Source organism: Hesperophylax consimilis, chromosome 15 (genome assembly GCF_061612785.1).
Source record: "Hesperophylax consimilis isolate HC1 chromosome 15, BYU_Hcon_1.0, whole genome shotgun sequence".
Classification (NCBI taxonomy): Eukaryota; Metazoa; Arthropoda; class Insecta; order Trichoptera; family Limnephilidae; genus Hesperophylax; species Hesperophylax consimilis.
The window spans coordinates 84,935-95,365 of record NC_142850.1 but is presented as its reverse complement, the minus strand read 5'-3'; the positions used below and the strand labels follow the sequence as shown (position 1 = coordinate 95,365).

Sequence of the window (10,431 nt, the reverse complement as noted above, 5' to 3'; positions counted from 1 at the left end):
AATAGTGATAAGAATCGTTAACCAAATCGAACTCAGTCACAAAATCTTCGAACTTGGGAAGCAGTTTTCTCAGGTTCTATGGGACCAAACTGGCTGAAATTTTCTAATATTGATAAGAATCGCTAACCAAATTGAATTCAGTCACAAAATCTCCATAAAGTTGTATTTTTAGAAAATTTTTAATTTTTTTGGACGCTAATTTCAGACTTGGGTTCGAACTTTGGAAGCAGTTTTCTCAGGTTCTATGCGACCAAACTGGCTGAAATAATGGAATAGTGATAAGAATCGTTAACCAAATCGAACTCAGTCACAAAATCTTCATAAAGTTTAATTTTAAGAAAAACCATCTTTTTTATGGAGCCTAATTTCAGCCTTGGGTTCAAACTTGGGAAGCAGTTTTCTCAGGTTCTATGGGACCAAACTGGCTGAAATTTTCTAATATTGATAAGAATCGCTAACCAAATTGAATTCAGTCACAAAATCTCCATAAAATTTTATTTTAAGAAAAATTATTATTTTGATGGACGCTAATTTCAGACTTGGGTTCGAACTTTTGAAGCAGTTTTGTCAGGTTCTATGGAACAAATTGGCTGAAATTTAGGAAAAAGGATAAGAAGCATGGTACAAATCGAAATCATTCACAAAATCTCCATAAAGTTGTATTTTTAGAAAAATTATGATTTTCAGTGACGCAAATTTCAGACTTTGGTTCGAACTTTGCAAGCAGTTTTCTCAGGTTTTAAGGGACCAAACGGGCTGAAATATTGGAATAGTGATAAGAATCGTTATCCAAATCGAACTCAGTCACAAAATCTTCATAAAGTTAACTTTTTAGAAAAACCATCTTTTTTATGGAGCCTAATTCCAGCCTTGGGTTCCAACTTTGTAAGCAGTTTTCTCAGGTTCTATGGGACCAAATTGGCAGAAATTAAGGAAAAGTTATTAGAAGCATGGTACAAATCGAAATCAGTCATAAAATCTCCATAAAAATGTATTTTTAGAAAAATTATGATTTTTAGTGACGCAAATTTCAGACTTGGGTTCGAACTTTGCAAGCAGTTTTCTCAGGTTTTAAGGGACCAAACGGGCTGAAATATTGGAATAGTGATAAGAATCGCCATCCAAATCGAACTCAGTCAAAAAATCTTCATAAAGTTGTCTTTTTAGAAAAACCATCTTTTTTATGGAGCCTTATTTCAGCCTTGGGTTCGAACTTTGTAAGCAGTTTTCTCAGGTTGTATGGGACTAAATTGGCTGAAATTAAGGAAAAGTGATAAGAAGCATGGTACAAATCGAAATCAGTTACAAATCTCCATAAAGTTGTATTTTTAGAAAAATTATGATTTTTACTGACGCTAATTTCAAACTTGGGTTCGAACTTTAGAAGCAGTTTTCCCAGGTTCTATGTGACCAAACTGGCTGAAATTTCGAAATAGTCATAAGAATCGCTAACCAAATTGAATTCAGTCACAAAATCTCCATAAAATTTTATTTTAAGAAAAATTATTATTTTGATGGACGCTAATTTCAGACTTGGGTTCGAACTTTTGAAGCAGTTTTCTCAGGTTCTATGGACCAAATTGGCTGAAATTTAGGAAAAGTGATAAGAAGCATGGTACAAATCGAAATCATTCACAAAATCTCCATAAAGTTGTATTTTTAGAAAAATTATGATTTTTACTGACGCTAATTTCAAACTTGGGTTCGAACTTTAGAAGCAGTTTTCCCAGGTTCTATGTGACCAAACTGGCTGAAATTTCGAAATAGTCATAAGAATCGCTAACCAAATTGAATTCAGTCACAAAATCTCCATAAAATTTTATTTTAAGAAAAATTATTATTTTGATGGACGCTAATTTCAGACTTGGGTTCGAACTTTTGAAGCAGTTTTGTCAGGTTCTATGGACCAAATTGGCTGAAATTTAGGAAAAGTTATTAGAAGCATGGTACAAATCGAAATCAGTCATAAAATCTCCATAAAAATGTATTTTTAGAAAAATTATGATTTTTAGTGACGCAAATTTCAGACTTGGGTTCGAACTTTGCAAGCAGTTTTCTCAGGTTTTAAGGGACCAAACGGGCTGAAATATTGGAATAGTGATAAGAATCGTTATCCAAATCGAACTCAGTCAAAAATTCTCATAAAGTTGTCTTTTTAGAAAAACCATCCTTTTTATAGAGCCTTATTTCAGCCTTGGGTTCGAACTTTGTAAGCAGTTTTCTCAGGTTGTATGGGACTAAATTGGCTGAAATTAAGGAAAAGCGATAAGAAGCATGGTACAAATCGAAATCAGTTACAAATCTCCATAAAGTTGTATTTTTAGAAAAATTATGATTTTTATGGACGCTAATTTCAGACTTGGGTTCGAAATTTAGAAGCAGTTTTCTCAGGTTCTATGCGACCAAACTGGCTGAAATAATGGAATAGTGATAAGAATCGTTAACCAAATCGAACTCAGTCACAAAATCTTCATAAAGTTTAATTTTAAGAAAAACCATCTTTTTTATGGAGCCTAATTTCAGCCTTGGGTTCAAACTTGGGAAGCAGTTTTCTCAGGTTCTATGGGACCAAACTGGCTGAAATTTTCTAATATTGATAAGAATCGCTAACCAAATTGAATTCAGTCACAAAATCTCCATAAAATTTTATTTTAAGAAAAATTATTATTTTGATGGACGCTAATTTCAGACTTGGGTTCGAACTTTTGAAGCAGTTTTGTCAGGTTCTATGGACCAAATTGGCTGAAATTTAGGAAAAAGGATAAGAAGCATGGTACAAATCGAAATCATTCACAAAATCTCCATAAAGTTGTATTTTTAGAAAAATTATGATTTTCAGTGACGCAAATTTCAGACTAGGGTTCGAACTTTGCAAGCAGTTTTCTCAGGTTTTAAGGGACCAAACGGGCTGAAATATTGGAATAGTGATAAGAATCGTTATCCAAATCGAACTCAGTCACAAAATCTTCATAAAGTTAACTTTTTAGAAAAACCATCTTTTTTATGGAGCCTAATTCCAGCCTTGGGTTCCAACTTTGTAAGCAGTTTTCTCAGGTTCTATGGGACCAAATTGGCTGAAATTAAGGAAAAGTTATTAGAAGCATGGTACAAATCGAAATCAGTCATAAAATCTCCATAAAAATGTATTTTTAGAAAAATTATGATTTTTAGTGACGCAAATTTCAGACTTGGGTTCGAACTTTGCAAGCAGTTTTCTCAGGTTTTAAGGGACCAAACGGGCTGAAATATTGGAATAGTGATAAGAATCGTTAACCAAATCGAACTCAGTCACAAAATCTTCGAACTTGGGAAGCAGTTTTCTCAGGTTCTATGGGACCAAACTGGCTGAAATTTTCTAATATTGATAAGAATCGCTAACCAAATTGAATTCAGTCACAAAATCTCCATAAAGTTGTATTTTTAGAAAATTTTTAATTTTTTTGGACGCTAATTTCAGACTTGGGTTCGAACTTAAGAAGCAGTTTTCTCAGGTTCTATGGGACCAAATTGGCTGAAATTTAGGAAAAGTGATAAGAAGCATGGTACAAATCGAAATCAGTCACAAAATCTCAATAAAATTGTATTTTTAGAAAAATCATGATTTTTACTGACTCTAATTTCAGACTTGGGTTCGAACTTTAGAAGCAGTTTTCTCAGGTTCTATGCGACCAAAATGGCTGAATTTTTTGAATAGTGATAAGAATCGATATCCAAATCGAACTCAGTTACAAAATCTCCATAAAGTTGTATTTTTAGAAAAATCATGATTTTTATGGACGCTAATTTCAGACTTGGGTTCGAACTTTAGAAGCAGTTTTTTCAGGTTCTATGGGACCAAACTGGCTGAAATATTGGAATAGTGATAAGAATCGTTATCCAAATCGAACTCAGTCACAAAATCTCCATAAAGTTGTATTTTTAGAAAAACCATCTTTTTTATGGAGGCTAATTGGAGACTTTCCATTTTAGCAGTGAGTATTAATTAAAACCGCACATAAGGTTCCCATGGAAGAAGTGCTCACTTCTAAAAGATTTAAGGCGGGTTGTTTCAGAGAAATTCAAATGTAACTTTGTCATCAAATGCCATTTTGTTTTTTTGACAGTTGAAAGATCATGTCCAAATGGACAAAGTTAAATTGAATCAATTGCCAAATGGACAAAGTTCAATTGTATCAATGTCCAAATGGACAAAGTTCAATTGCATCAATGTCCAAATGGACAAAGTTCCAATGAATGAATGTCCAAATGGACAAAATTCAATTGAATCAATGTCCAAATGGACAAAGTTCAATTGTATCAATGTCCAAATCGACAAAGTTCCAATGAATGAAGGTCTAAATAGACAAAGTTCAATTGTATCAATGTCCAAATGGACAAAGTAAAATTGTATCAATGTCCGAATGGACAATGTTCCAATGAATCAATGTCCAAATGGACAAAGTTCAATTGTATCAATGTCCAAATGGACAAAGTTCCAATGAATGAATATCCAAATGGACAAAATTCAATTGTATCAATGTCCAAATGGACAAAGTTCAATTGTATCAATGTCCAAATCGACAAAATTCCAATGAATAAAGGTCTAAATAGACAAAGTTCAATTGTATCAATGTCCAAATGGACAAAGTTAAATTGTATCAAAATGGACAATGTTCCAATGAATCAATGTCCAAATGGAATCAATGTCCAAATGGACAAAGTTCCAATGAATGAATGTCCAAATGGACAAAGTTCAATTGTATCAATGTCCAAATGGACAAAGTTCAATTGTATCATTGTCCAAATGGACAAAGTTCCAACGAATGAAGGTCTAAATGGACAAAGTTCAATTGTATCAATGTCCAAATGGACAAAATTCAATTGTATCAATATGTCCATTTGGACATTGATACAATTGAACTTTGTCCATTTGGACATTGATACAATTGAACTTTGTCCATTTGGACATTGATTTAATTGAACTTTGTCCATTTAGACCTTCATTCATTGGAACTTTGTCCATTTGGACATTGAAACAATTGAACTTTGTCCATTTGGACATTGATACAATTGAACTTTGTCCATTTAGACCTTCATTCATTGGAACTTTGTCCATTTGGACATTAATACAATTGAACTTTGTCCATTTGGACATTGATACAATTGAACTTTGTCGATTTGGACATTGATACAATTGAATTTTGTCCATTTGGACATTCATTCATTGGAACTTTGTCTTTGGACATTGATACAATTGAATTTTGTCCAAAATTTGACATTGATACAATTGAAATTTGCTCATTTGGACATTGAAACAATTGAACTTTGTCCATTTGGACATTGATGCAATTGAACTTTGTCCATTTAGACCTTCATTAATTGGAACTTTGTCCATTTGGACATTGATACAATTGAACTTTGTCCATTTGGACATTGATACAATTGAACTTTGTCCATTTGGACATTGATACAATTGAACTTTGTCCATTTGGACATTGATACAATTGAACTTTGTCCATTTGGACATTGATACAATTGAACTTTGTCCATTTGGACATTGATACAATTAAACTTTGTCGATTTGGACACTGATACAATTGAACTTTGTCCATTTGGACATTCATCCATTGGAACTTTGTCCATTTGGACATTGATACAATTGAACTTTGTCCATTTGGACATTGATACAATTGAACTTTGTCCATTTGGACATTGATACAATTGAACTTTGTCCATTTGGACATTGATACAATTGAACTTTGTCCATTTGGACATTGATACAATTAAACTTTGTCGATTTGGACATTGATACAATTGAACTTTGTCCATTTGGACATTCATCCATTGGAACTTTGTCCATTTGGACATTGATACAATTGAACTTTGTCCATTTGGACATTGATACAATTGAACTTTGTCGATTTGGACATTGATACAATTGAATTTTGTCCATTTGGACATTCATTCATTGGAACTTTGTCTTTGGACATTGATACAATTGAATTTTGTCCAAAATTTGACATTGATACAATTGAAATTTGCTCATTTGGACATTGAAACAATTGAACTTTGTCCATTTGGACATTGATGCAATTGAACTTTGTCCATTTAGACCTTCATTAATTGGAACTTTGTCCATTTGGACATTGATACAATTGAACTTTGTCCATTTGGACATTGATACAATTGAACTTTGTCCATTTGGACATTGATACAATTGAACTTTGTCCATTTGGACATTCATCCATTGGAACTTTGTCCATTTGGACATTGATACAATTGAACTTTGTCCATTTGGACATTGATACAATTGAACTTTGTCCATTTGGACATTGATACAATTGAACTTTGTCCATTTGGACATTGATACAATTGAACTTTGTCCATTTGGACATTGATACAATTAAACTTTGTCGATTTGGACATTGATACAATTGAACTTTGTCCATTTGGACATTCATCCATTGGAACTTTGTCCATTTGGACATTGATACAATTGAACTTTGTCCATTTGGACATTGATACAATTGAACTTTGTCCATTTGGACATTGATACAATTGAACTTTGTCCATTTGGACATTCATCCATTTGAACTTTATCCATTCGGTTATTGATCCATTTGAACTTTGTCCATTTGGACATTGATACAATTGAACTTTGTCCATTTGGACATTGATACAATTGAAATTTGTCCATTTGGACATTGATATAATTGAATTTTGTCCATTTGGACATTGATATAATTGAACTTTGTCCATTTGGACATTGATACAATTGAACTTTGTCCATTTAGACCTTCATTCATTGGAACTTTGTCCATTTGGACATTGATACAATTGAACTTTGTCCATTTGGACATTGATACAATTGAACTTTGTCCATTTGGACATTGATACAATTGAACTTTGTCCATTTGGACATTGATACAATTGAACTTTGTCCATTTGGACATTGATTCAATTGAATTTTGTCCATTTGGACATTGATATAATTGAACTTTGTCCATTTGGACATTGATACAATTGAATTTTGTCCATTTGGACATTCATCCATTGGAACTTTGTCCATTTGGACATTGATACAAATGAACTTTGTCCATTTGGACATTGATACAATTGAAATTTGTCCATTTGGACATTGATACAATTGAACTTTGTCCATTTGGACATTGATACAATTGAACTTTGTCCATTTGGACATTCATCCATTGGAACTTTGTCCATTTGGACATTGATACAATTGAACTTTGTCCATTTGGACATTGATACAATTGAATTTTGTCCATTTGGACACATCTCTATGTTATTCGGCTGACGGGAAATGTGTTTTAGCCGGAGGACAATCCAAGAATATCTGCATTTACAGTATTAACGAATCAGTACTTTTAAAGAAATTCCAAATCACATTAAACAAATCATTAGATGCAATGGGCGTAAGTATACAGTTTATTTTTACAAATTCCGTAAATTCACATTAACATAACATGTTATAACCTACATCCATGTAATGTTTTTATTTAGAAATTAATATTGAATATTTTCAGGATTTTGTGAGTCGGCGCAACCTGACGGAATTTGGAAATCTGATGCTTGTGGAGAAAAGGAGTGAATTAGAAGGAGGCGATGTTAAACTAAGGTTACCAGGGGTGAAGCAAGGCGACATGGCCGATAGAAACTTTAAACCAGAGGTTTGTTAAATAATATTATAGAATCAATCAGGCTCTTTTAGATGCCATTTTCTTTTTTGTTACATTAGCTCCACATAGGAGGCCCTGAGGAAAATAATTATCCTCGGGGCCTATGTCATCTTTAGGATGCTGTGTGGAGGGTATTTTTAGTAAAAGAAGGAGAAGGAGTGTGTCCAGGAGTGACAGACATATGAATTTGTGGTTATCGTGGTGTATAAATGAAAGATCTCTCCAACTCAGGTATAGTGTTTATTTATAAGTTGAAAGCTGATTTACACTCACAATATTTCACGTTTATTTATGCACAAATACTATGGAATGTTCGCGAAACTAGGTCGTAGTACTCGTAGGTAGCAGCTGTTGACGATAGTAAATACTGAATACTAATAATTATGCTCGCTGCGTCGGGCTTATTTATATTGTTCGGCTGGTGGCAACAGCAGGTAGTTAAATGGCAACTAAATCGAGGCCACTCGCTCGGTCTGGCCCTTTCCCGAAGTTTCGGCGGCGTGGCAATTATGCCTAGGCGGCAGACTTGAACCTTCTGGCGAGTTCTCATAATGTGAAAGACCGACTTGCGATATTATTGTCGTCGTTAGACAAGTAGGTGCTTGTAGTACGTAGGTTGCTCTGTTTTGATTTCGACTGCGAGTACGTACCTAAGTAGCAAGTACGTACCTAAGTAGCGTCGAGCTGCTTATTATTAATGAATTAATCTGGATTCTTCTGCTACAAATTCATGAATGCGTTGTTCCGAAAAAGCCCTGTTGGAGTGGTCAAAAGTTCTCCCTCAACCAGTCTCCTGATCTGGCCCACCATGCGTTTGGTGGACAGACGCGTCGCTCGCCAAGATCCGGATAAACCTCATCCCATGAACCCGGCAAGCCCTGTTAAGTCACCAAACGAACTGCTTGAGGTGACCTATGACAGATGTGTCGGTTATCCAATAAATGGTTCCGGAGCGGCGGTACCCATACCCGCCTCCCTAATTGAAATCCCTGCTTATTTCTTAGTTCTGTTCTGCACGATATCAGCCTTATAAATTTAATTTTATAGCAATGTAAATTATACTATTTTTAATTTAATCCTTTCAGGTGCGAGTATTCTGTGTACAATTCTCTCCCACTGGTCAGAGCTTCTCAGTGGCTACAACAGAAGGATTGATGCAGTATTCCCTGAACACAGGTGGAGTGTTCCAGCCGTTTGAACTTCAGCTCAATGCCACTCCTCAGATGGTGAAGGAGGCCCTCAATAAGCAGGAGTGGACGGAGGCCTTGATGGCCGCTCTGCAGCTGAATGAGATGAAAATCATTCAGGAGGCTGTTGAACGAGTATCTATCAGTGATAGTAAGTTTGCACAAACAGTTAATACTTTTGTATACCTATGGCTGCAAACCATCCCAAAATAAATCGAATCATTACAATAAATCAGTAACAATAGTAGAATTACATAGTGCTGTCGCTGTCACTTCCGTCTACTCTTATGTCGAGTCTAACTCGACATTTTAAAATATTTAAAAATGTTTAAATCTGATTTATTATATCCGAATTCTTTGTAACACAATCTAAAAACGTCAAATTCTTCATTAATTATTAATTATGAATTGGTGGCAGATAAATCAATAGTAATTAAGGACAAGCAAAGGGTTACATAAATAAAATTACACTGTTTCACATTACTTAGTATTTTCCATGCTCTGGAACAGATCTTTCCTGTTTGTTTCTTAAAAACCATCTATAAATGGAATATCACTAAATTATTATACAGGGTGTCCAGGGGTAAAGTGCGCTGACTTCGGTAGGTGATTATTTTACATGATGGTACAAGTAAAATGTATAAATAAGTTTTTTTAAATTCCAACTTTTTTTCCCATAATATTTTTCTGTAGAAGATTATTTATTTTCCCATATAAACAATTCAACTTTTCCCGCAGACACCTTGTTGTAACATCGAACTTGCAACCGATTTAGTTTTTAATACAAATAAATTAATTATTGTTTATTTATTAGTTTTTTTAATTTATTTCAGTCCAGCTTACTATTGCAAGTCTTCCCGATGAATACTTGCACCGGCTTCTCAAAGCGATTTCCACTTTGTTTGAGGACAGCCGCCACATAGAGTTATACCTGCATTGGATCAGCTATGCGACAACAATACACAATTCTCGTCTGCAGGGAATGTTCGCTATGCCCACACTTCTGGCTTTAGAAAAAACACTTTCTAGAAAATATCAACAGCTGTCTGAAATGTGAGTTCTTCCCGCACAATTAAACAGATAATATTTTGTTATTACTTGCTGACTCGATGATTGAATGCTTGTCTGTCGAATGGAGGCATCAAATGTTCATTTTTCTGAAATTGTGAAACTGGTGAAATTGACATTTGAACCCCAGATCTTAATTACAAATTTGTCTTTTTTTTTACAGCTGCGATTTTAACAAGTATACAATGCAATACATTCAGGATCTCGGGAAACGCAATCGACAGAATGAAGAACAAATGGAAGTAGATGAGCACCATTCGGGAAGTGAATCTAGTGGAAGAGGAACTGCTGATTCGGAGAGTGAAGAAGATGATGTTGATGAAGAATCTACTTGAATAGGCTACTTGCATCTTAATTAAAAAAATATATGAAAAGGCATTATGTATTGTGTAAAAAACTAAACATAAATTATATATTTTTTTACTTCTCAATCTCTATCTAGTATTTTTATTAATTTTATTAACCTGTTGTGTTTTTATTTTAAATTTTTTTACCATAAT

The 10,431-nt window shown here is 34.0% G+C and overlaps 1 protein-coding gene across 1 annotated transcript; it reads left to right on the top strand.

Moving 5' to 3' along the window:
- Positions 1–7,322: 7,322 nt before the first annotated feature.
- On the top strand, positions 7,323–10,266 carry LOC149417143 (periodic tryptophan protein 2 homolog). The gene is made up of 5 exons (XM_089640548.1): positions 7,323–7,412; positions 7,524–7,667; positions 8,762–9,014; positions 9,697–9,916; positions 10,095–10,266. Exons 1-5 carry the CDS (start codon positions 7,407–7,409, stop codon positions 10,264–10,266), a joined length of 795 nt encoding a protein of 264 aa, XP_089496674.1. The 5' UTR covers positions 7,323–7,406.
- Positions 10,267–10,431: the final 165 nt, after the last annotated feature.

Bases quoted from the DNA above. Each gene is read 5' to 3' on its own strand.
- LOC149417143 (XM_089640548.1), top strand. The intron at 7,668-8,761 runs GTTTGTTAAATA...TAATCCTTTCAG, and splicing joins ATAGAAACTTTAAACCAGAG to GTGCGAGTATTCTGTGTACA. The intron at 9,015-9,696 runs GTAAGTTTGCAC...AATTTATTTCAG, and splicing joins ACGAGTATCTATCAGTGATA to TCCAGCTTACTATTGCAAGT.